Source organism: Strigops habroptila, chromosome 10, assembly GCF_004027225.2.
Source record: "Strigops habroptila isolate Jane chromosome 10, bStrHab1.2.pri, whole genome shotgun sequence".
Lineage (NCBI taxonomy): Eukaryota > Metazoa > Chordata > Aves > Psittaciformes > Psittacidae > Strigops > Strigops habroptila.
Window position 1 is genome coordinate 30,362,927 of NC_046359.1, and position 27,472 is coordinate 30,390,398.

The 27,472-nt window shown below is 47.2% G+C and overlaps 1 protein-coding gene across 12 annotated transcripts in view; it reads right to left on the reverse strand.

The window, feature by feature from the left end:
* Positions 1-420: 420 nt before the first annotated feature.
* TTBK1 (tau tubulin kinase 1) overlaps positions 421-27,472 on the reverse strand; it is an 81,379-nt gene continuing 54,327 nt past the window's right edge. For all 12 annotated transcript variants that reach the window (XM_030499456.1, XM_030499458.1, XM_030499450.1 and 9 more), the window contains 2 exons: positions 6,818-8,415; positions 421-5,724 (listed from right to left, as the gene is read on the reverse strand). In XM_030499456.1, coding sequence (XP_030355316.1) covers positions 5,295-5,724; positions 6,818-8,415 — 2,028 coding nt within the window. In that variant the 3' untranslated portion in view covers positions 421-5,294. The remainder of the gene's footprint in view (positions 5,725-6,817; positions 8,416-27,472) is intronic.

Here is a 27,472-nt window from a genome sequence, read left to right on the forward strand (position 1 = left end):
TGGGGGTGATCAGGCTGTCAGGGCCTTCATGCTGCCTCAGCTGGTGGAAGAGGAGCGATGGGAACATTTCACTCCTGTGTTCCTTGTGCAACACCCACAGCCCTTGAGCAGCCTGACCCACAATCGTTGTCCCTCATTTCCAAAGCATAAACACACCAGAGTGAGAAAGTGGCTGCCCCCCATCTATGATGTAGACAGGTAATTTGACTATAGAGTATTAATAGTCAAACTATCCCAAGTTATTGGTTTGCTTCTGCTTCACTTCCAGCACATCAGTGAGCATGTCCAGCTGCAGCCCCAGCTGGCACACAGCTGGAATGAAACCCAAGCACAACCGTAGCCAAGGTCCCTTGCCAACAATTCAGGTGGTATTTCTGCTTCATGTGTGGCAGTGCTAATAAATGGGAGAAGACACCAATGAAAAGGTAGACAGGCTTTTAATGGCATGATCAAGAATCCCCTGGAAATAACAAATCTAATGACAGCTGTGTCTGATATGAACAAGAAATGGCGTCATCGTTTATTTCTTTTCAAGACGTGATCCGAAGTGATGACAGATGCCAGTGGGTCTGTCCACAGACGGGGCCTCTGTGATGCATGCCAGATTTGATGGCCAAGAACTTGCCATGCAGTTGAACCGGATTGTGGTTCCTCGATCGGAGTTGTACATTCTGTCTGCAGTGTGTAAACATTCTCCAGCTGCTTTCCTAAAGAATGCAAAGAGGATATGTAGAGAGGTTTAGCCTTGGGACCTGGTCGCACTTCCAGGCAGGCGGTACCAAGGAGCAGAAGTCCTGTCTCCAGGCCAAAAGATTTTGTCAGACTGTGCCAGAGGCGAAGAAAAACAACATCGGTGCGCCAGGTACAATGTCTGAGTGTAGAGTCACATGCTAAAAGGAGATATACAAAATTATCTGCATTTCCAGCTCCAATTCCTGTCCGGAGCAGCAGCAGCCCAGGTCCCTTGGCGCAGCAGTGTTGCTGACTCTGTGTTCACACACACTGTTGGACCTGGACTTCACCTAAAGCTCCGCATCCCGCAGAGCCCATCACACCCATCACCTGCAAGTGATGGGCTGAGCCTCTGCCTGGTGCCCCAGCAGAAAACACCAGCCCCTGCCTCCTCCAGAGGCCCTGTGCCAGACCCCCCTGGGCTCAGGGCAGAGCAGAGCAGCTCCTGGCCAGCCCCATGCTGATACCACCCCAGCAGTACCCTCGCCAAAGAGAGATCTCACCCCTGCAGCCCTCTGCTTTGGGAGCTAAGAGGAGGAGTTCTCACCTTGGTCCCTACCAGGAACCCACCTCTGGATCTGCTGTGGTGGCTCCCTTTCAGCACAGAGGGCATCAATGCATGCTTTAAACCTGCTGTCCAGACATTTGCAGCTCCAGAAATAAAATGAAACGTTTCAGTCAAGCTAGAAAAAACTCATTTGATACCAAACTTATTGTGTCCACATGGGACTTTTAGTGTGTTCTCAAGATTAAACTGCAGTTGATTGATGTGCTGGAAAAGGCCTTTGGTGGGCATCAGTGCACATGGAATACTGGTGGGGTCATGCCACGGGTCAGCACAGAGAAGAAAGAAGTGTGCTAAGGGACCATTGAGCTGCTACTGGAGCTGGTCAGGCTATCAACAGATCCTTAGCCATCTTACAGAGGACCTATCCTGAGAAAATACCTCTGTGTTGGAAAGGAGAAACTTCAAAGCTTTTCTTGCCCCAATACAACTTGCTTTGGATTGCAGAGTTTCAACTAGCAAGAAAACCATGCTTGTGTTAACTGAGGGCAGCCACCAGACCCTGGTCCATGGCACACAGAGATGTGTGGCAGCCCAGCACTTACCGCAACTCTGATGGCCACCATCCAAGCTGGGTTGTTTTGCCCCAGGCAAGTGGAGCCTCAAAGCTCACATGGACTTTGGCAGTGTTACCCCGTTGATCCACACGCACTGCCCACAGCAGTCAGTCCTGCACACATCACAAGTCACATAGCATCAGGGCGCTTTTTTGAAGGTAGCAGAATCCTTTTCAACCCTTAGCCACTATCTAGAAAGGGCACTACTTATATTATATTGTTATAATAATATATATATTATAATATTCTTTACTTTGAAAGGGCACAGTCTCCTGCCCCTCATAGATTCCAAGCACAACTAACTCAGAGCTGTCTGTTACCCAAACCCCTCTTGCACCAGGACAAGCACAAGTGTTTGTGCTGTGAACCAAACTGACGGGTTAAGCATCTCCACTCATGTTCAAGCCCCTGCGTGGCATTACTCTGACTGGTGCCATCGGTCCTTCTGCTCTCTCTGCTCATATCACCTGTTGTCACCCTGGCTCAGTGCTGAGAACTGTCAGGTTCACCACTTGGCATGCCCCCTCTCCCTGTATCATTGCTTCTTGGCAAGCACCTCATGGCCAGACAGCAGCCCTTGACTCGTTTTTACCAGCCAGCATGCCACCTTCTCAGCTGGCAGGTAACAAAGAGCTGGGACCTTCACAGGCCCCAGCAAAGCAAAGGCTCTCAGCAGAGCATTTGCTTTATCTCATGATACTAAGCAGTCCCAAAGACACTTATGGTCCCAACACCCGTATGCTCCCCTGAACAAGTGTTATCTGTTCCCACCACACAAATGCAGGCACGGTGGCAGCCTGCCCCAGGAGTCCCCTCAAAACACACATGGGCACAGCAACCATCTGCAGCTTGCCAGGACAGACCCTGCAGCAGACACTGATGGGGAACCAAGCAGTGTCAGGCTGTTCCAGGAAGTTCCTGCAAACATGGGGAAGTGCTGGGAATCCTCCATGACCCCAGTTTTCTTTATCCTTCTTAGCCATTTCCTCTGATTTGCTCAGCTCTATCTTCAATTTGATCTCTTTGCAGTGAAGCAAGGAAGCAGCCACACACCAACAACAGATGCTGGGCCACGGAAAACTCTAAACCTCCTTTTGAACAAATACATTGATTGTGCTTTATTGGCCTCCTGTGCTAAGGCAGGTTTGCTAACCCTGTTAATAGTCCTGTACCCTCTCTCCAAGCTCTTTCAAGGTCATGTTTGGCATGTGCATCTAAACCTGGGTGGAGCATCTGGTAAAGGCTTCACATTCCAGTCTTACCATCTGAGCACTCTTAAACGAACAGTCCCCCAACAAACTAATACAAGTGCCAGTACAGTTTATATTTCTGGAAAGAATCTGTCTTTGGCTTTATTCTGTTTTCTAGCTTCTGAACACACAAGGCATATTTAGGTGGTAGCTTGACCCTCCCCCCAAGTCAATTTGACATGAAGTGCCACCTGAAGAAGTGGTCACACTTTCCTCTCCTTCCCCTACTTCTATTGTGTGACTAAATGCTCCCCATGCTTCTCTGCAAAGATGAGGGCATGTTTGTAGAGCAGAAGCTGTGCTTCTTACCTGAACAACATCAGTGGAAACAGTCAGCACTGAGCCGGATGAATTCTTAGCACAGGCAACACTGAGACTGTCATGTAAAGAGGTAATTCCTGTCACCCATTCCTAGACATTTTGCTGTTCAGCTGTCCAAGGAGTAGCCTGTTCTCCTAGCCACCCTGCCACAGCTCTCATGCTCCTTTCCTTTCCTGTAGATGTGAACAACTTCAGGATTCGACTGATGGTCAGTGGCCATCAGTGTGACTTCTGTATCCACGTTCAAATGAACCAAGACTATTAACACTGTCCATATTCCTCTATCAAGCTTTTTGTCTGCAAACAGTGAATATTTGCAGCTAGCTGCAGCTGTGGGAGTGGGTGCACAGAGCAGCTGTATTTTTGTTCTGCCTCACGCAGAGCCTCTCTTAGGCATGACAATGGTGTGAAGCCCCAGGTATTTGGGTCTGGAGCATTTCTCCCTATGAGGTGTGAGAATTTTGTGATTACTTAATTTTGTGATCACCATGCATCAGTCCTCCTGGCTTCACTTTCAAGGCTTCCTCATTAGCCTGGGGCTAAAAAGTTGGCTGATTTAGTTCTACCTGAGCACTAAGCTTCTGCTCTGATACTAACACTTGAAGAGCACAGCCCCTGTTTTTACCTTCACGTTGTTAGTTCTCACGCAGTGTGTGAAGAGCTGAGCAGGACAAAGAGAAAGACATAAACCTCTGCAACTGAGCCCTCTGTACTTGCAGGAAGAAATGCACATGGTACCCATGTGCCAACAAACCTCTCCAACAAAGCAGCAGCTCTTGAGTATACGACAGGATAATCATTTCCTACCCTGCCATGTAGGGGAACTTTCAACCACAGTGCCAAAATTCACAAACACCGACAGCGTGACAATAAAGCACAAGGAATTTAGGTGCAAGGGGCACCCAAGCTAAAGGCATCCAGTGACTATTCACATCTTCAGGCTGGAGCTGTGTTTGGTGGACTACGGGTCTGTGGCACCAACCACATCCCGGCTAAGAGGAACCACCCATGTTGGGAGATGTGGTCTCCACAGATCACAGTCTGGCATTTGAGACAGAAGCGGCTGCAGTGTGCTCCCTTCTACATCAATTAGCAAGTGCTCTTGATTTCCCAGCAAGCTGCCAGTACATCCCTACTTCCATTTAAACACCCACCATACTGGCATCTGCTGGAACAGCAGCAGTGTCACTGAACAGCAGTGCCACACAGCTTCTTCTGTGGGACACATCAGAGTGGGTAGGAGCATCCAGCAAGACCTGCCTATCTCCCATTCCCACCTGCAGAGGCATCTCTGGCAAGGAGAGAAGAGCCCCCTCTAGAAGATCTCCGCACACAAGGATGCATCCATCCCTCCTGGCTAACCTGGTGGCCATCCCTTGCTAACACAGGTGGCAGGAGGCGAGCCAACACTCAGGTAGATGGTGGTGGCCAAGGCTGGCATTTTCCCAGCAAGGAGAGAGGAGGGAGCTGCCTGCAGGACAGGAGCTTCCTCTCCAGCAGGCCTTGCTCTCCTCACCTCTGCACCTCTTTCTACAGCCAGGCTTGGCGTTGGCAACTGGTATTGCTATCGGGGAGAGGGGAGGGCGGAGGGACAGGCACTGGGCAGGCTGCCTGGGTCACTGCTTGGTGCTGTGCGTTAGCAAGCGTGAGCTGCGGGCTGGGGTCTCCCTTGAAGAAGGCTCCGTGGCTCGGAGGCTCTCAGGCCTGTGGGAGCTGATCGCGACAGTGTGGGGTGAGAGTGAGTGAAGCTTTGAAGAACAGCTACTGCTATACACTTGTGGGTCCAGCGTGGAAGGCTGTGCTGCAGCATCTCAAGTGTATACTATATGCAGAAGTTACCCAGTCTGTTGGGCTGGCAGAAGAAGATCATTATCTGGCAGCTGCCTTGCTTTCCAGGGACACCTGCTTTCCTTTGGTTGCTGGACTCTGAGTCTGGGTTTTTCCTCTCTGTCGTTTTTTGGCCACGCCAGGAGAGGGCAGGGAATCTCCTGTCGGCCCCAGGGCCTGAGCTGGGGGCTGGGGTCGGGGGGAAGGAGGAACTCGCTGAGGAGCAGCAGTCCCTGCCTTATGCTGCCAGCAGGGAGAAGGACTTTCCCCCCGAGGGGGCAGCTGGCTTCTGGGGGAAGCACTGGGGTTTCTGGAAGGAAGGACTGGGCTCCGAGGGGATGCACAGCTGGACCTCCGCAAGCTGCTCCGAGCGGGAAGGGACGTGGAGCTCGGCGAAGGAGGGAGCCGGCTTTGTATCTGCGCTGTCCGGCACTCGTTTGGGATGCTCCCAGCGGGTCTCTGTGCCTGGAGCCTGCAGAGGAAGAGAAGAGGGAAGATGAAGGGGAGTATCTGCAAGGGGCTCTGGGCTTCTGGCATGTTTGACACGAATGTTGCTGGGCAATTACAAGGAGTCTCTGGCACCAGGATGACAGGAGCTATGGTGTGAGGAAGATGGAGCACTGGTTTGGACACCACCCTCTAACTCTTGATGCTGTTAAGTAGTGTTTGCCCTGATCCTGCAGCACCCTCTGGGACAATGCACGGGTATGGTTTGGCTGACAGCATATATCATGCAGCATGGATGCAACAGCCTCTTCCAAGGCTGGAGATACAATCTGGGTATGTGGGCATGAGCTGGCTCAAACCAGTTGTCCTCTGTGCTGGAAGATAAACCAGCCCACAGGGATTCCCTCCTTTCACCCCATGTCTCTGAAAGAGCAGAATGTGCTGGACCTGTGGCAAAGCCACAGCAGCAGCTCTGCTCCCAGGCTGGACCACCAGCCCCAAGGCCAGGCATGAAAGCCAAACCCTGGTGAATTCAGGTGTACCTCCAGTTACATCTCTGTGCTTATCTGATGGAGAGCCAGGTACCTCCAGAAAACCTGAAGGCACAGGGATGTAGGGGATTCAGACCTTGCGGCGGTGGCCCATGCTATGCAGAGCCCATGCGTGTGCACCTCCCTCTCTCCAGCTCTTCACATGTTGGCCATCATCTGAGGGAATCACAAGCGGCCACCTCGCAGCCCTTGCAGCTCTAATCACAGTAGCCAGGGCCAGGTCTCCCTGTGGAGACATGGCTGTACCCAGCATGCTGCAAACCTGCTCAGCACTGGAGGGACCTGCTGTTAGCCGGATGTGACCATATGGAGGAGCCTGTGGAAGAGGAGAAGGCCTCAAAACCAGGGCAAGTGAAAATGGGCTCAGCCCTTTGGCCAAACTAAGCTGGAGAAGACAGGAAGGTGGGAATTTCACACACCATGAGCTGAAATGACTGTAGGAAACAGGGATGGACCACGTGTACCACCAAGCCAAGGTAAGGGTAGAGCAGCGGGAGATGAGCAGAGCCCTGGCTGCACCTCCTTAACCAGTCCAGCATTTCACATTGCTCACCGTTTTGGTCTTACCTGTGGGCAACAGCCGCATCCTGCGGGGAGCTGCACAGCGCCGCTGTTGTGGCAGCCATGGAGCTCTCAGCCTTGGCTGTCTCCAGCAGTGCCTTCACTGGGGTGATGGGCCGAGGAATCCTGCTCTTTGTGCTTGTGGGTCTCTCTTCTTTCCCCAGGAGGGCAGCCCTCTCCTTCCCTGCCTTCCTTGGGATGGAGTCATCCGAGTCATGGGTGTCCTCCTCGGAGCCAGTGGCTGAGAGCGTTTCTGAGGCCCGTCGCCTCTCATCGCTGGAGGATGCTGAGGAGGAGGCGCCCGAGGCCAGCCGGAGGAGGCGGCTTTGCCTCTTCTCCATCACTAGGCGAGCCAGGTCAGGTTGCTTTGCTCTCTTATAAAGCCTCTCTTTGGCTGAGAGTGAAGTTGAAAGGTCTGAGCCAGTGTCCTCCTCGGAGAACAAGATGGGTATCCGACTTCTGTACCTGGAGCCCAGAGGTCTCCTGGGGCCCTGCTGCGGTGTGTCGAGGAGGGTCTCTGCTCGCTTAAGGGGCTCTGCCACCGGTGCTGACTTCTCCAGGTCAGGCTCCCTTGTACCCATCTTGCCAGGCTCTTCCACATCCACCGGGAGCACCACTTTATCAGAGAGCTCTGCCTTGTCCTCAGGAGGCTTTGCTACACTGGGAAGGGCCAACTGCTCCCCCACTGTCTCTGAGGTGGTTTCGATAGGGTTAGCTGAGAGCGCGCAGCTCTCCGTCTCTGCCGCTTCCAGCCCCGAATGTATGCTCCCGTTCTCTACCAGCACCAGGTTGTCCTCCAGCTCTTCCTCAATGATGACCTCCTCAAACTGGCCTGGAGGGCAGTACTCCTCATGCCTCATCAGCTGGCCGCTGGAAGACATGACATTTAGGTGGGTCTTCTCAGCGATGTGAACAAATGTGCGCTCTACTTTGGTAAAGGGGGAGGAAGCTGTAGCCACTGCCACGGGAGGCTTTGGTTCAGATTTAAGGACTGAGGACAGGGTCCCTGGCTCAGATACATCCAGTTGGCTCCCCATAGGCTGTGGCCGCTCGCTCTGAGGTGTCAGTGCAGCAAGAGTGCCCAGATCAACTTCTGGAGGCAAGTCTGTGGTCACCGGCGATTTCTTCAGATCACCTGGTGAAAACAGCACTAGTGTTTTTGAGCCTTCCTCCAGCTCCAGGTCCCCGTCAGCAGTGGACGCTCGACCCCTGGATCCCTTCTGGTCATCAGCCAGGAGCGTGGATGGGGCACACTCCTGGCTGCGCTCCGTGCTTTTCTGACTCAGGTCGCTGCTGGAACCGCTGTGCATGTCAATCTCATCCCCTTCCTCTTCCACCTCCTCCTCCTCCTCATCTTCTTCCTCCTCATCTTCTTCCTCCTCATCTTCCTCATCCTCCTCTTTTCCATTAATTTCCAGATAAGGTTCCAGAGGTTTGCAAGGAGCGGTCAAGACAACATTTGAGAAATCAACTCTCTTTATCCGCTGGGATACCTTAGGCTTTTCCCAGTAGTTGCACACATCTTTTCTGAAGTCTTGATAAGGCAAACTTAAAGGCACCGCCTTGGGCAGACCATTCATTTCAAATGACTTCAGCATAAGAGCCTGGAAGAAGACACATGTGACAAACGGGTTAGTATTCAGACATAGCATTAACACAGACAACATCAGGATCAATGGCAGTGGGAAGCATCAGTGGAAAGCATCGAGTCCATCAAGCTTCCGAAATACATGCCTGAGCAGTGATCACTTGATCATTCAATTTGTACAAACCTTAGAGAGATTCACAGATCAATGAAGGCAAAAAAAGGTGCCGCCTTTGCTAAGCTGCCTTTGCTAGCAGTTTTTAACTTGGACCTAAAAGAGCTGTTTGCAAGCAATTCCTCAGGATTTTTTTATGTTTCCCAATCTTCTTCAGTATTTATATATTTATTTCAGTGTTTATCATAGAATCATAGATCAGTTTGGGTTGGAAAGGACCTTAAAAATCATCTAGTTCCATTTATATATTTACATATTCACTCCTTCCTTACTGGAACCATTCAGCAGCCGTCTTTTATGCCCTGGCAAGTGAGCTCAAAGGGCCCCTCTGGGCTAGATAAATTTCCTGATCATTTTCCGGTACCATCCACCACTGCGGAACCTTTGTAGAGCTCCTGTGTTCCCTGCTGTGTTCCTCCTTTCGCTCCTGCAACTCCTAATTCTGCCTTCTACAGGCTCCTGCTTTCACTAAAATGATCAGCAAGTCATAGAATCATAGAATCATAGAAAAGTCATGAAAGCTGACATATAAAGTACCATTATTAGACTCTGGGGTGTCCAACCATTAAAAGCAACAGGAGGAGAGGACAGCTGGTGGAGGCAGTGCTCCTTGAGCAGCAGGCTGGGGTGGAGAGATTGCCTGTAAGGCGCCAGGAATAGGCTGTGAAATGATTGCAGATAATAGGAGCAGAAAAGCAGCAGCTCACACACACATGCCCACGCTTCAGCCACCCGAGCAAAAAGGGCAGCATAAATAGGAAATCCCCTCGAAGTTTGGCCTAATTAACAAGTGGTTGTAAAACCATGAAAAACCACAGCAGCACCACTCTGCAAAATGGGTTTAAAAAAAGCCATTTAGGTCACCCTTCTAGTAAGAGGGCTGGAAAACAAAAGCCTCCCCATGAACTCAACCACTCAATAACCTTGAAAAGTCCTAATCCTAAAGAGAAGAGCTCCAAACATCTGCATTTTCAAGCAGCATTTGACAGTGTCAGAGGGTATTTAGGCTACATGACTAAACAAGCACCCATTTAACTGTGTGGGCTACAGAGCAGCCAACAGCTAGCATGTCCACCTGGTGTTGGGAACATCTCTTTTTGTCTCTGGGAGGGAAAAAAGCCCTCAACAGCTTTTCAGTCCAATGATACGACTTCAAATTGTGCTGAGGATTTCCATGTTATTCTGTGCAGAGCAACTGCCCTATTAGTATGCCTAAAAAAGTGTAAGCTCTGTATGCTCATGTATAAAGAGGGACATTTCAAATAGATGGGTGGACAGCATCAAGTTGTTAGGCATGGTGATAAACTGTCATCTATTTAGTATTTCTTTTTATATCTTGTAAATTAAAACACAGGCTGGTTTTGGCAATGCCTCTGGAGTCCAAAGCTGCTTCTCTTCTGTAATTCAAGCTGAAGCCTGGCCCTGAAGCTGAGCCTGTATTAGCCTGATTTGGGCTGTCACTGACCCACTCTACCTTTTGTATCAGGATGACAGATGCGGAACTCGGACTGCTAAGAGATAATTACCACCCTTTGGAAAGGAAATTACACATTTGGCTTCCTCCCTCAGGCATTTATTGGAAATAAGTCCATTCAGCAGCCCAAAATTGGATTCTGTCTGCTGGCTGGATTTGGTTTTCCCAAGAAATACACCCACAGTGCTATCCCTGGAGTCCTGATGACACAGATGTGTTTCTCCAGTGGGACCAGGACCTGATAAAGAAGCTCTCACCAACACCTGAGCCTCCCTGGAAAGAGTGAGTACCCCATCCCCAACTACTTCACCCCATTTTCTAGATGCTGTGGTTGATGGTACAGTTGGAGGACCACTGGTTCCTCTTTGCCTCTGTAAACCTTCAAATCTCCTCTCAGCTCTTAGGAGCCTATGTCATCTCATCTGCTTTCTGGTTGAGGAGAACTGAATCCAGTCCTGCAGTGTACATCCTAGATAGCCCAGAGAGATGGTTTCCATGCCCTGCAGTCTGTCCCACCAGCAGCCCTGTCTCCAGCGACCACTCCTTCCTCAACAGCTCTTTCCCTTGCAAGACATCACAAGTTATTCTGAGATGAGATTGCACTGAGCAGTAAGGTGTGACCTTGAGCTGGACAGCACGACGTTGCTGTAATAGAAATAATGGTTCTTCTTCTGCTCTGGTCCCCCTTTGCTGTCATTGAGTCAGCCAGTAATACCTTCCTAAACTCATGTACTTCCACCTCTGGCTGTACAAATTCATTGTGGTGTTTAGCAAATGGGCTGCCTTTCTGTCTGTCATTTCATTTCTCACATCTTTTCCACTTCCCTGCGTGGACACTGCACCATAAGCACAACAGTAATTGCTTGGCTTCAACCTACCTTTGTGAGACTTGGGCTGCCTAACCTGTTGCATGCAGTACCCCAGAACTGCCAGACAGCATTCCTTAAAGCAGCCTGAGACTGGGGTTGTTTTGCCACTGTAAATGCACCATGGAGAAAATCCAAAGAGCATAAATATGTCAAAAACAGGGAGCATAGAAGTTACCTCCAAACCCAACTGAAAAAAAAAAGACTTAGTTGAAATATCTTCTGGGTCAAATATTATTTTAACACATATTTTCTTACCTTCATTCCTATCATCACCTGAAGCTGTTAACAAGGAACACTGTCCTAGGGCATCAAAGTCTTCACTGTTGAGTTAATGTGATCAGCATCCAGCTGCAGGTGGGCATCCTGCCTGAAAAGCTGTTCCCAGTTTGAAAACCTCACTAGAGAAGCTTGTGTCCTCTCTTGACAGCCATCGCGTGTCTTTTGTACTACAGCACACCCAGCTGCTTTAGGACTATTCCCCAAAGGCTGGAGAACTTTTCTGCTCTGCTGTACCAATGGAAAGGAACTGTGGGAAGATGTCAGATCAGGAGTGGAAAGGCTTAGTCTGTAGCTTAAAACTGTAGAATAACAAAGGTATAAGGAATCTCTGGAGGTCTCTGCTCCAGCCACCCTTCAAAGCAGGACTAACTTAAAGCTGGCTGCTCCAGGCCCTGTCCTGCTGAGTTTTGAGTATTTTCAAGGCTACAGAAGAATCCTGACCCTCCATTCAATTCCCAGGATGAAAAAAAAAAAAAAAGGGACTCATACACTGTACCTGGAAAGTCAAAGACCACAGCCTAATCCTTGCTCACCTGCCTGCACAAACTGCTCTCTGCCTTTGAGGAGTTGGAGTCTTGTGCTTCTTCTGCAAGGGGCAAAGTTTCCCCCAGCCTCTCCACAGGTACCAGAGTCTTTGCATGCACCTACTGCCTGCAGTTTCCCTCTCAGCCACTTGCAGGAAAACACTGAATTAGTAATTGTGCACCTCACACCACACGCCCTGGGGTTTTGGGGGGTGGAGGAGCTGGAAGTTTACCAGATGTTCCTGGACACCTTGTTAAATGTCCGATGGGAGGCAGCCATCCATCCACCCTGTGCTGCCAGCCAGGGGAAGATGCCCAGTGCAGGAAACCAATTGAAATGTGATGAACTGCTTGTGCTGTGTTTGTAGGTGTGGATTGTTCCAGCTTACATTCAGCCAGTTTAGATGCTGGTAACCAGCAAGGCAGAGCTGTAAAAACTCCCATAAGTTGGGTTTAATTGCAATGTGCTGCTGCACTGTGACTGGGTTCAAGTCAGTCAAATTGGTACTAGCCTGAATTGACGTGAATTGAACTCACAGTGTGGCCTTCCCAAAGCACACTGAACACATCTCCAATAGTTTCTATTCCCAGATCAGTCTTAACAGCAAGTTTTCAGCAATCACATCAGTAAACGATAATGAAACTCTCACTGTTCTACCAGAGCTCCTTCATCTCCCTGCCTGGTGCTCCCACATTCCTGAGGTCGAGCAGGGAATGCCTTCCAGAGCTGGAAAGCAAAGGGAGTAGAAAAACAAAGCCAGAAAGCAAACAAACAGCCCAGCCATCACCAGGGTGCTGCCTTTGATTCTTTAATAAGGTTTTGGTAGTATACAAGCTTTTTTTTTCCTTTTCTTTTTTTCCGATTGTCTGGATTAACATACATGGATTTAAAAAAGGCACAAAATCCATTGCACAGCTTCTGTTTTGTTTGTTTTTGATGACATTGCCTGTTCATTGTGGTTTCAAGTGTAGGATTTTACAGTACTCTGCAGCATTTACAGCATGGTCTACATACAGGTAATCAATGCATGCTTTTATACAGGAGACAGAATTCCAATTCTCTCTCAGTATTTCTATATACACAATAATACAGTGGTTTTCTTCTGAAAAAAAGCTTTAAATTGGTCTTGCATGCTCGGTGTGCCAGAAGAATTAGTGCAAGCATATATTACAGTGTTATTGCAGTACAAAAAGGGGTTGACCTTAGGCTCTAAAGGGATTAGATACAAGAAGAATAAAAAGACCCAAGGAAAACAAGCTTTGGATCCCTTTAGTCAACTACGTCCTCCCAAGTGGATCCCTGCTCAGTACGGCCTTTAAAGCTACAGCATTCCCCTCGTCTCCCTGCTGCCCTCCCCCTGAGACGAACTTCCACAACTTCTTCAAACCTCCCATCCCTGGCCATTGATGAGGACTTCTGGCAACTTGAGGAAGCCCTTCTGCTGTGCTCCGAATGCCGGAGACCTGCCCGAAGGGGACTTCCCTGAGATCCACTGCTTCCAGCAAACTCAAATCCCAGCAGACGAAGTTTCTCAAGCAAACCAGGAAGCACGACAGGTTACCTACAGCTTTCGTCTCCTCCAAGTAGAAATGACTACAGAAACCCACAATCATCTCCTACTTTGAATAGCAGTTGGTTCTATATAGTTTGGACTCTCTCCTGCTTAGCAGCAACAGAAGTCTAGCAGGTGACACAAGGTAATGCAAAGGAAGGATATGCTGGTCCCTGAGATTCTTAATGGGAGCTGGAAAAGTCAGAGAAGCAGAAATCAAGTTCCCAACATGACGTTAATTGTTCCATTGGGAATGGGAAGAGGCCTTAGTCCTGAGAGATGCAGGTGGCACACAGGCAGCAAGAGCCGTAGTCCGGTCTTCCCTGTAACGGCTTTGATTTGGGTACTATCAGGACCTTAGCATATCCTGGAAGTGACATTATCCTCTGCCAACATAGACTAAGCTTGTTTGGAACTGGGAGATCGGGCAGGACTGACAACAGTGAGTGGGAAAAACCCTAGAATCTGACTTTCTGAAGCAGCTTTTTCTTCAGCCCAGCATCAGATGAGGTAAAAGGAGCAGGGGTCTTAGAGCTGCCATGCTTGCTTGCAGGACCTCCGCATTCCAAGAATCAGCACCATAAATGTCAGAGAGATGTTGTTCTTTCCAGCATCAAATGCTCCACAGCCTCTCTCTTCTTTTTTCTTTTTACTAAGGTGAACATGACAGTCCAGTCCCATGCTGGATAAATGCTCTGCTCCTCCCTATTTGTGCTTTCAGATGTTTAGGTTTGTGCCAGTTTTCCTAGTGTCTTGGACGGAAGCAATAGCTCTGTGAAGGTGGAATACCTGCCCCTTCACTTCACACCTCTGCCCCACCAGTGTCTCCAGCAAGAGTAAAGGCAGAGCTCCTGGTCTGAGCAGACATGGGGTTCCCACCTCATTCTTATCACTCGTAAGAGGCTCAGGAAATGGTGAGCAAAGTGGAAGGAAATGATAATCCAAAAGTTGTCCTAGTCCCTAATTGTAAAGGCAACTTAATAGCAGCAAGAAAGAAGAAGGAGGAAATTCTGAAAGCTAAACATCTTCCTTAGCCACAAAAATAACCAGAAGTCAGCAGCGCCGAGCAAGAACCTGATCTGGCTTTTTTACCTTAGGAAGGACCAAGCTGGAGGGGAAGGAGTCCCATGGAAATCCTCCTTATCAGACTTGTTCAGAGGAAGTTTGCCATTACTGCGTTTCACATTGCCAGATCAATTAATTGCACTCAGAATTAAATAAAGAAACGTGTTGGAGGAAGCCCTGGGGATTCTTACGAGGCAAGTGCACGAGGTGAGGTAACCGACTTGAAACACTTTGCATATGGAAAAATAAAACCTCCAAACACAAAGCAATTTCCTGTTCAAACACTGAGAGACATGCAGGTGAACGTAAAGCGGGGACTGCTTCCAACCCCCAGCTTACATGGTTAGCAGCTTGTTTAAAATGTACATTCATTGTGACATTGTTCTCTCAACAGCAGGTTTAATACAAAGGAGTTGCAATACATCAAATAATCCTTAGAAACATTTCCCAGAAATTAATCTTGGCGCTGGCCCATGGAACTGCAAACGCAGGTCTGTGCGTTCCAGCCGCCCAAACACAAACCTCGTGGTATAACAATGCAACCAAAAGGAAGTTAGTACCGCAGTGATCAGCCTTTATGCATTTAATGTTCTAACATTACCCAAAATAGGTGGTTGCATACTAATAAATTACATCCCAAGTGGCAGCACCTGCCACCAGCTGATGGCAAATGGAGAGGTATGTGTGCTACAGGACACTGCATTAAGAAACTGGGCTGGGCCAGGTTGCCAAAATCAGATCTGCCACAAGCAAAGGAGGCCAGTGTGCCACCTGAACCAGACACCACGGGGATACCTGCTGTAACTGACTGAGATCCGTTCTTTGCAACAGCCTTTTGAGCACTTGGATGTGTGCAAAGTGGCCCATGACCGGCACGGGAACGCTTCTGTAAGGCATGACCACATATGGCCATTCACACGCCATGTGTGAGTCATGAACACATAGAAACATACATACAATCAGAAATGGAAGCTCCAGCAAAAAGCATCCCAACACCACCCTGGGGACAAGAGTGAACTCAGGAAGCACATCTGGCTTAGTTTTGTCAACTCCTCCAGAACCTCTGACTCTGGCAACTATAGGGGAAGCAGGTCAAGAGGAAAAGCACCCCTTGTGCTCCAGCTGAGAAATACCTGGGGCAGTTCATTCATTACAAACTTTAACAGGAGTTTAGGGATTTGCAAATCATCCATGATTTTCAAGGCTTCGGACCTTGTCTGCTAGGAAATGTAGTTTTATTTTTTTTATAGCTTGCCCCTTGAAGCCCATCCATCATTGCCAACAGAGCTCCATGAATACACCATAGCTATCTCCAAATAGTTCTTTCCCATTTGGGAAAAACAGAAAAGGAAAAATAAATATAAAAACTTCTCTTTTGAATAGACTGCGATAAAGGAGCCCTTTCTTATTCAATGTGAAAATTGATCTCAGCTCCAGGTTGAGTTCTGAGAGTGGCATGAATAAATCTCCACTGACAACCAAACATCAATAAAATGCATCATTCATCTAACCCAACACTTTACAATTACAATAAGAATAAAGCAGGTCATTGACACAGTATTATGTGCCTGTAAGTGTGAATGTGACTGGATAGCAGAGAGACTCTATATAGCTCAAGGAAGACATTCTAGATCCCCTGGACAAACACAGTGGGAATCATCAATCCCTCCAGATGAGCAGCAGAAAATCTCTTTATGTTTTCAAGAGCAATCTTGTGCTGCTGCCAAGCACTTTGAGGTTCCACATATACACATCATGGCAGATGGAGGTGTGAGAGGGAAGGGCATTAGAAAACAGGGAAAGGACTGAACATATTTTTCCATGCTTTCTGATCTTCAGTCTCACAGTGCAGCCTATTGTTGAGCTATTTTACAATACAGGACTAAACTAGCAGTGGTTATATTTTCTTGCCTTAATTTTATTTACATAGGATCACAGCACCAGAGTCAAATAGTGCACTTTCACGAGAGAGAGCAAGTGAAGCTCCTGGTGATTCGCAGTCAAGGAAATACCTCAGTGATATTGGTTATATTTGGTATGTAGGTCCCACCCGCTGTCCTGACAATGTCCAGATCATGAAATGATATTCTGCCTCCTGAATTCTCTCTGTGCAATCAAACTCTCACATCTGGCTTCATCCTGACATGTTCTGAAAAGGCTTTATTTGCTGCTGGCTTCCTCAAACAGCAGGGAAGTGACTCACAGGAAAAATAAAGCACTTGGGAATCTTTTGGATTAAGAGGCCATAGGAAGATACAAGGACTGTGACCATTAGTACTGTTTCTGAATAAACTCTGGAAAGGCTAAATTGACATGAGGTTTCCCATCTGACTGCAGAAGGCTTCTACTAGAAAACAACTTATAAGTCTCTCAGAAGAGGCCATACAACTTGGGGCAGTGTGGCCAGTGATAAAGATGGTACCAAAGCCTGGGAATGCTACTGAAACAAAAGACAAATGAGGTAGTTCAACACTCCAAAGCTTTTTGGAGTTGCTCTGAAAGGAAACCCTTTGGAAGAAATGTCTGAAGCGGGGAGCAGAGAAATGTCCCAAATGACATCTCTTTCGTTTCTCATCTTTACAGGCTTACAGCCTAGAGGAGACAGAAAAGGCGGCGGATGCTAACTGGCTTTGGAGTCACCTTTGGAAAAGAAACGTAACCAAACAACTGAAGAGTCACTCAACGTCTCCGCCTCATGAGTGGGCAAGGGAAGCTGCTGAGGACACCTTTCCTTATTATCTGATCAGTTTGAAACAATAGGCCTTTTGCCAGAAGTCCTGTATGCAAAAAATAGATCAAAAATTGATATTTTTTTTTTTCACCTCAAAAAGTGAAAAAGATTTTTGTCTGGTTCTTAAAGGTGCACTGCCTTCTCACGTAACACTGCAGCAGCAGCTTGGGAGATCGACAACTGGGATGGCAGAAGAAACACAGAGCTTCTTTAAAGCAACGAGATCCTTTGACAGCCTAATACCAGTGGCACAGGTTAGACAAGGGAAGAACTGTCATGATATGTGCCAAAGTGAAGAACACCCATCCTCAAGGAAAAAATCCACCACTCTGTGATACCTCCAGATAGCACGGGCAATGAGAGGGAACACCAGTGAGTTAAAGTTTAGAATACGTGACCAAAGTGCCAGCTTTGTTGCACTTAAAATTGCCCTGTCTTGGCTGTTTGAGATACCCTATTTATTACTGTTTTCACTTGGAACTCCTCCCCAGCTTCCAGGCTGGAGAATGGGCACAGCCACTTTTGCCAGCCCAGAAGACATCCAGAAGATGAAGAACTTGTACTATTTGCAGCTGAAGTTGAGACATCTTCTCACTCACAGAGACCAGGCACCAATTTAAATGGAACCGAAGAGGCAAGCTCCCAACAACAGAAATGGTGTTTAACCAGGCATTTACATGGGCTGCAATCAGATGGTAGCTGTGCCTTCAGGGAAAAAGCATTGCCAGCTCTCTAAATTTAGCTGTTCACGTACACAAGCATTTTGGGGAGTTTCTAAGTCCTAAGGATTCCAGGATTTGAAACTTGTGAACGTCTCCTGAAAATGGAAGGTATTTTCCATTATCACCTTTGAAATCAAACAGCCTTTAAACAATATTATCACTATTCCTCACGCAGACTCAATGCAGAGCTGAGATTGCTCCAAGTGCCAAATGTGTCATTTTTCACTGTTTCCCCCAAGGAAATCAGAAGGAGGGAAGGCAAGAGGATGATCAAAGTGCTACAGGGACTATATGGTGCAACATGAGATATGCAATATGTAGGAAACTGGTGCAGGGGGCAAGGCTCCCATGTTGTTGGGAACAGCAAAGGCAGCAGGTAGAGCAGGTACCCAGGGACACAGCAAGGATGCAAGGGATAAGATACCACAAATGCCAATGGAAATAAAGGATGGGGCAGGTGGATGTGTGGAGTAAGACACTGGCAACCAGCTTGGAGTAGGAAATTTAGTCTTACAGGGAAGATATAGGATAGGCAAAGGGGAACAAAGAGGCAGCCAGATCTAAGAGAGGTTCTCAAGCAGTGAGGTGAAGGTATATGAAGCCCACCAACAGCTCAGCAGACTGCTGACTGCTGCTCTTGCATCCAAATTCAGATTTAAACATAAGCTAATTAGGTCGCAGCTAAGCAGCAGTATCTCTGCTTATGGAGCAATCCATGAGATCCCAGAGGAGAATGCCAGCAGGTAAGTCAGCTGCCTTATCTCAATATCTCAATCCAGCCTGGAGGCCAACTGTCCAAATGCAGCTTATTCATCCTGGGCTTGGGAAGTGCCAGCTCCCAACATCCTGCGCAGCTCAGATGCCTCCCAGCTCTGCAATGGAGAAGGTATGCTCAAACTCTGAGTACCGCGTAAGAGAAAGGCAGCTAGAGCACCTTCCTACATACACACTCCTCAGAAGTCACTTGGGCACAGGATTGCAGAGGTGGGCTCATCTGCCTCTGTCCTTGGGGACCCTTAAAGCATCCCCACATGAACTACAGGAAAAAGGCTGCAGGAAAGGTCTTCAAGTCAACATCTGTCACATGGAAAGGAAAGCATCAGTCCAGGTTGGAAGTCTTTAGGATCCACAAAGACACTTAGCCCAACAAATACAACTTTTGAACCAGTCTGTCCCTTTCAGAGCAATAGCCTTGCAGGAGCCTTGACTACCACAAAGTCCAGGTTCAGACCCACAACAAAGAGAAGGAGTGGAAGAGCAAAAGATGCTTTTCATCATGAAGAGGTAGCATACGGATGGGATTATATCACCATATGGCTATCTTACAGGGCATTTCTATCTTACATTCTGTATTCACTGTAACAAAAGAGACTTTAAACAGTGAAAGAGGTGATGCAACGTAACTCTGCCACTTACCTGCCCTTCACTTATTTGGAGCCAACCCCCTCCCACTACCGCCTTCTCCACTGGAAGTGAACATGTGCTGCATAGCTGCATTTACCCAATTCATGCTAGCTTAACTGAAGCATTTACAGTAACATCTTCACAGGAATCCTATCTCCTGTGGGAAGGAGGGTGGGAAGAGAGTCATCAATTAGAAACATTTCCCATTCTGCATAGAAAGAAAGTGCAAGGAACCAAGAGACCAAGATATAAAAAGATGGCTTTTGTATGTATATACAATTGATGTGCATTTGCTCACTGAAGTAGAGCATGAGATCCTAGCAGCAGCTACCTGTCCTTCTGATGCTAATGGACTGCATCGTAAAGGAGTAGCAAATGCTCATTTCAATCCTCATTTTGGAATCTGAGGAGAACAAGCGTATGTACAATGGGAAGCAGAACAAGAACATCTCTTTCAGGATGCAAACCCGATTCTTGGACCCTTCTGATGAACACAATTTGCCTAAGAGCCTGATGCTGAAAGGGAATTTTATTGCACTGGGATTGACTTGCACTGATTGACCCCAGCTGAAGAATTTAAGGAACCTTATCAAACATAAAAGTAAAAATAACTAGGGCACCGAACTTTTCAGCCCATTAACTCCATCATCACGCCCATGAGGACTGACAGCCCTCCATCAGTTGGTTTTTTCCCCACTGACCCTGGCTTGCCAGTGCTGTCAGCTGTGCAAATGGACAGTGAACCAAAGCAGGAAATGAACCAAAGCTGAAAAGAACTTTGCTTCTGCAGGTCCGTGAGCCCCATAAACACGGGCACTGGCACAGGGGGAAGGGCTCAAAGGGGTGGCTGGGATGGGGTGGGGGTAAGAGGGTACCTCTTAGAGAACTGACGCTTCTGTTCCCCTACCTTGACCACGGAAGCGCAGCTTTCAATGGGAAATGGCTGCCTGCCACCTCCCTTGAGCTTTCTAGTTGAGGGTTTTGGGTTTTTTTGTTTTGATTTTGGACATATTTACATTTATAATTGCAGTCATTATGAATGAAACGATAAATAAATGCAATATAAATGTAATCTACAGAGTTCTTCTTTAAAATGGCACTGTAACTAGTTTTAATATTAATTTATTACATTTCCAGATATATAAAAAGAGCTATTTTCACATTTCTTCCATTTGCCAACTGTTCCTCTACAATGTGTGGATTCCATAGTAATTACAGCATTAGATGAAGATGTTAAAAAAAAAATCTGCAAATTGACTATTTTTAATACTCTTTGCATACTACTGTAACATCAGGATTCCAGCCATTAGCACCAATTAATTTGTTCAGAATTAAACTGTAAAAGACATATTGAGCATGAAAAACTTCCCATAAACCCCAGGCAACAGCAGCACGTCCAGTTATTCTGGTATAGAGCCCAAATCTGATGGTTTAACAGGATTGGCTTAGAAATCAATATCCCACTTTACAGAATCTGAACAGCAAAGAATTCAGTGTCTTTAATAACATATTTCAGAGGTTTACCACCCACCTATGTCTTTAAAATGAGCATCTTACTTCTAGTTTGACCTCTGTTACTTTATCTTCCAGCACCCAGACCCATATTTTTGCCTCGCAGATGAAAAACCTGTCCTGCTCTTTTCAGACAGGTGCTCCTAAAAGCAATCACATCACTTATCTTATCAAGCCACCCATCATCCTGTCACTGCAAGCTTTCTCCACAGTGGTTTCTTTTCTCTTCTGGACAGCCACTAAAGGCATGGCATAGTGCTGAGCTAAGGGCAGATCAGGAGTCCTAAGGAGAAACATCTCCTCTTTTAAGAGATACCAACATATAAACATATTTTGTTTGGTTAGTTGGTTTTCAATTTATTAATAATTTTATCTAGAAGAAAGTCTTATAAAAAGTCTGTATAAATCAACCATATTTATCAATCGCACTTTTGAACTTGGAAGAATACCAGTACTAAGCTTACTTGGCAAGGACGGATCTATATATAACCATGATGAGTAGTGTTAAATAGATTACTGCCCTGTAAATTTGATGTATGGAGCTACTTATCAGCTAGTCATTGGTTTTGGCTGAAAGGGGAACGTTAGAGTTTGTCAAGACCCCGTTATCCTGCTTGTTCCCTTTTCTCTCTGAGAAAACTAAATTATTGAATTTTTTTTTAATAGAACAAAAGAAATTTTCATTCCTAAAACTGACCTTGAAAAGCGACCATCAGCATTTTGGAGACTAGGAACTACAAGTTATTAAGAGCTACTGATTTTAAATGAACTTCTTTCACAAATTCCATTTTCTCTGAAACCTGCTGTAATGGTAAAGACTCTACTGAACACGATAAAAATAACATCAGAGTAGAGTCTACTTAAGGAGTTCATCCCTTCTCCTGTCACTTTGGGAAAAGCAAAGCATTGCTCTCTCTGGTTTCTGTGCCTGACAAGAGAAGAACTGGAAACAGGATTAGGCAACTGGTCAATTCAGTCCAAGTATTTCTGGCAAAAATAAAACTGATCAAAAAATTGCAGATATGAATTTTGGCTGGGCAGTGAAGTGTCCTGCTCACTGATGTTCTTGGGGCAAATCAATACAAATTGATGTCACCAGTTCAAGAAGCACAGTGGGAAGAGACTGGTCGTGCCCATGCTGCATTTTCTCAAGGAGGGTGTGTTGCCCCCTCCACCTCCATCCCACCAGGATGCTCCGTGGGCAGGCAGCACACACCCAGCCTTCCTGAGCATGTCCTGCAGCATGCAGACCCACTGAACCAGGTGCTATGAGCTTCAGGAAGGACCATAGGTGGCTTATAGAAGAGTGAATGACATTAAGGGAGCCTCAGGTAGGGCAGATACACCTACAGAAATAAGTATTTGGAAGGAAGCATTCATTGTAACTCCACTGGGAAGACCCTACCTATGTAGTAGTACCTCTGTGTCACAACTTTCTTCCAACACCCATTTTCACATATAATCCCAGACTGGTTTGGGTTGGAAGGGACCTTAAAGCTCATCCAGTTCCAACCCCCTGCCATGGGCAGGGACACCTTCCACTAGAGCAGGTTGCTCCAAGCCCCTGTGTCCAACCTGGCCTTGAACAGTGCCAGGGATGGGGCAGCCACAGCTTCTCTGGGCACCCTGTGCCAGGGCCTCAGCACCCTCACAGGGAAGAACTTCTTCCTAATGTCTCATCTAAATCTCCCCTCTGTCATTGTAAAGCCACATCTGTCTGAGCTCTCTATATGCTTTCCTTGTCAGTATCCTGTGTTTATATACTTTCCGCAGAGCATTTTACTTTGCACTTGTACTTTCCTAGAGCACTGAGCACCAGCAATGACCCTTTCTTCATTACACTTAACATCCATACTGTCTCTTCTCCAGAGGACCAGACTCAAGGCTCATTTCAATAGAAGACAGTTACTACATTCACTTTACAGAATGGCTTTGTGCAGTCTGGTGTTCTGCACTGCAGCTATACTGAAAGGGCAATATATCCCTGCAAACTAGGGAAATAAGGATACTCATGACCATTTAAATTAACTTTGACCCCCCTTTTCCTCTGAGATTCAAGTCAGGTTTAGACAAGGGCTTCAGGGGCTCTGCATAACAACTGCTGAAGCTGGTTTATTTCTCAAGTGAGATCTGTTACCACGGACATTTCAAAGCAAGGCCGAAAGGCAGGGCTGCTCTGCCACTGAAAAGCTGCAGGTGCCTGTAAGTTCTGGGATTTAGAAAAAGTGTAATATACAGCTGGACCAGTAGGAAAATCCTTGCTGTCCAACTCTTGACAGTCAGCGCCTCTGGGGGAAGGCAGGTAGATTTGGAGCAGCTTAGGAGTGGAGACCAGACAAACAGGTCCTCTGTCATGGAACAGAGGCAAAGTCAAAGGGACAGAAATAGATGGTCACTCTATGGAAACCAAACTGCAACAAAAGCAAAGAAACAAAGAGATACATAATCCTAACTCCACAAGAGGGACAGATCCTGAGGTCCTGCCTCAGATGAGCTTCCAATGGGAGTCTGCCTATATCTAGATATGGAATAAAACCACCTATAGGTTTGGCCTAGTGTAAGATACCAACAAAGATGCTTGAACCAACTCGCCCCGGGGAAGACAACGCTTGCCGATACCTCCACAGTCTCTCCCCTCCAGTCACAATTAGACATTGTTTGTGGCTTGCTTGCCCGTGTTCAGTGAGGCAGCCCTGCACTTCCTACCCCAAGGCTGCAGGACACATGAGGGAGCCTCTGAGATGAGCCCTCTTTCACACATCATACGTTCCCCTTCTGCGTTCTCCTCTTCGGCCACGCTGCCACCCCTCGCCCAGGGTGCTGGGAGGTTTAGAAAGGCAGATGTTTTCAGTCTCGGTGGGGTCTGGTTGCAGGGGCTTTGGAAGTTACAGGTACCTCAGTCCAGTGTTGTCTGGGATTCAATATTGCATTAAGTGGTGACACATTGTGGGCAGGTGGGATCTATTATTGCATTATGGAGGCTGCTGCTTCCCTGACCAGGCTATGTTTTGTGTGTGAAGCGGGCCCACACCTGCTGGAGCTGGGACCTGGAAATGCGGAGGACGGAAGGCATGAGTCTGTGGTTTCCTGCCGTGAGGGGCATGTGCCTGCGGTGGGGCATGCGCACGGGGCTGCTCTCCGCCGAACGGCTGCGCTGTATGAAAGTGCCACCAACGTGAGGGTAGTGTTCTGTCTCCAGGGTTGAGGAGGAGAAAACGGAGGACGCCAGTCTTCTCAGGGGGCTGTACCTCGGGAGGGAGTGCTGAGAAGGCCTGTCCTCCTCCAACTGAAAAAGACCAAGAAGAGTGGAGGAAAAGGTGTCAGGCAAAGACTTGACTCGCCCCTGGTTTGTGATGCGCATGCTGCAGACATCTTCGCCGACGGATGAAAAATGCTTTTTTGCCCTATGTGGGGCTCTACTTACTGCTCTGTGCCTACAAATTCCCGGGGATCCTGCCTTTACAAGGGGCCTGCCTTGCTCTCCCCAGCCATGTGCAGACACAGTGACACCAGCGGTGTCAGCCTCTGCTAAGTCAGTCCCTTCCTCTGGCTCTTCAGGCCACATGCCTCACCTCTCTGTTCCTCTAGCACCACTCAGCTTGTCACTAGGCTACTCATAGACCTTGCATATAGGTAACAAACCCACTTGGAAAACACGTGTACGAGAGAAGGCAAAACACCCAGTGCTAAAATGATTATATGTATTTCAAAGTGAGGGATTCTCAGGGGCTCTTGCAATGACTCTTACTAAAACTCGCTCCAGGGATTTGCAAAGGCAACTCTCGGGGCTGTTTGTTAGTGGACTTTCCTTTTCTCACGCTGCTGGCCTCCCGATACACTTTTATATTGAGTCCCTGCAGGGGGAGTGTTAATGCTTCCAGTTTGGAGGAGAGAGGCAGCAGCTGGAAAGGCAGGCAAAGTATAGTTCTCCTTTCAGTGAGAAACTCAAACCACAGAGCCACAGGAGGAAACGAGGAGAAGATGTGCTCTTAGGTCCCTTTTCTGCTTCTGTGATCCTGGGATGGCCAGGAAAGGGAGGAAAGTAGACTCACAGAGAACAGCTTGTGCCAGGATGAGATCGCAGTCCCTACCTTCCCTTTACAAACTCAATGGAAGAAAGAGGCATTACAAGAATGAGTTCAGATTCTTCACCCTGAAAACACTAAACCCTTCCTCTGCTTTCTACCTCTGCTGCGAAACAGGGCTTTCACAGGGGCCAGCAACTTCAACTTCCAAAACCAGGTCATTTTTCCTGGAATTACATTTTCCCTTTCAAATCCATTCCCTTCCTCGTACTGCATTTCTTTTCAGGAAGTCTCTCTGTAGGTTTCACAATGTAATTGGGAAATGTGAAAAGGCAGTCTTGTATTTTCTTACGCCAGCACTGCTCTCCTTACCTTACTAGAGATGCTGCCTTTGCAAATGATACAAGAAAAAGAGCTGAACTTCATGCAGTCTCATCTCCTTCCTGTCACCTTCAGTATCTCTGCAGTGCTTTGAGGCAGGTACCTTATCTTCATAAGCATCTGAGAACTACTCAGCTTGTGGTGGGCATTAAATGTGAAAAGCAGTTATTCACAGTCCTAAATGTACTGCATGTCACTGCATGGATCAGACTCTCAGATAATAATAATGTAATGCTGTCATACAGAGTATTTGAGAGACACAAAGAAATTCTAGACAGCAGCTCTGATTTCTCATAAAGACAACCATCTCTTCTTTGTGTAGATGGTGCAGACATTCAGTCCTGGGTGTACTGGTTGGAGGCTGCTTGACTAAGTATACCGGAATTCTTATTATTACTTTTTGCTCCATGTTTGGGTTCAGCATGTTGTATGATGTCCAATGAATGTACCATCCCAACATGGTAAAGACTTCTCAGATCAGAAAGGATCACTCCAACTGCCCAGATGGACCTCCTTTACAGCACAGGACGAAGGACCTTGCACCTCACCAGCAAGCACACTTTGGTATTGCTGCCTCCTGGCTAAAGCTGAGGTTACAGACATGTCAGTTTTCTTCACTGATGCTCTAATGCTTAAATTACACAGCCAGTGCTGGAGATGTTGCCCCCATTATCCCTTTGCCACTGGCAGCAATCAGGGTGGACCACCTTCCACCAGGCCTATTCTGCTCTGTTTGGACAGGAGCAGTGGGACACCTCTCATGTGAGGTCCCAGAAAAATGTGATATTGGTAAAGCTCAATATATTTTAAAGTTATAAAATGTAATTAGGAATTTCTACTGAGTTTAAGGCTTTGATAGTTATGACCTATGTGTGTGTGTATATATGTATATATACAGGCCTGACAATACTCTTATAACATCACCCTTTTGCTGATCCTTTACTCCCAACACATGGATGGACAGGAACCTTCAATCTGAAGAGCATTAGGGACATAGGTCAGTCTACATACACCTTTTTCCAACAGCTGGCAAGCTCTTCTCATGTGGAGGGAAGCCAGAGGAGATGAATGTCAAAGAATCACATCATCTACGAAAGGCACCACGTGGAGCTCAATGGGAATTACACTGAGTGCGGGGCAATGAGCCTGCTCCTCTTCTGCAAACAGAAATCCCCACTGAGAAATGGTCCCTCAGACCAGCTCACGGATTATGCTGTAGGAGGGAAAGGAAACCAAGACACATAACACCTTTTCATATCTCATCTGTCCTGCTGCCTTCGTCTCCCAGCCCACCTCTTCTCTCAGGTTTATAATCCTGAGTTTATAAACATGAGAACCTGCTGTGCTCTGCTTCTACCATTGCTTGATGATTTCAGCACAGCTTTTCTTCTTTCTGCCTCAGAGCTAGGGAAGCTGTAATTTCTGTCCTACCCTCTTGCTGTCTACAGGCACTCTGGCACTGACAAGGATTTCCCTCATCACTACTCCAGTGTCCAAAATACAACCCAGATCAAGCCCTGCTCAGCTTTCAGTCTTCAGAAGTAATTGCTAAACTCATCAATGTACGATCAATTGCATTTCTTTCCAACAGAGAAGGCAGGAGCTAGCTGCCATTCCTGCCAAGTGTCAGTGAATTTACGCCATGTCTTTAAGAACATGACAGACTTAAATTATATTGTTATAAATTACTTCCAACAATAACAGCAATCCTATGTCAGAATGAATATGTAAACAGAAACGCAGGTTCAATTGTTGTCTTCCACTCGGTTTTAGCTATTTCTATAGCTCTATCTGCACATCAGTGCACAAAAGCAAGCAGAGATTTATTAGTACATTCCTGAAACACACACATCAAAGCAAACCCCAAGAGCTCTGTTGAACAGCTTGCTGGGTCCTCAGCGCTGCACAGACAGAAGGGCCAGGACATAGTTTCACAACAGACCTATCCTCCTATATCAGGGCTTCCCACGGGGTCTACGCTCCACTGGAGCTGTCTTCTTGACAGCTGAAACTAGGAGAACTAATATGTGAGAATCTTTGGGTTAGAAACTCCCTCAGGCTATTCAGAGCCTCCTCTGCACTTGACTTTCCCCACAGCAGCATCTGATCATACTGTGCTCCCTCTTACACCCACAGTTTCACGAGGACACCACCATTCCTCACACTTGCACTACACCATCTTTCTTCCAACAGGTTCATTCATTTGAACAAACATCTGAGTTCTACATGAGGACAACTTGGGGAACTACAGGCTGTGCAACCTGGAAAGGCCATGGAGCAAATCCTCTTGGAAGCCATTTCCAAACATATGAAAGAGAAGGTGACTGAGAGCAGTCAGCATGAAGTGAAGACATGTCTATGA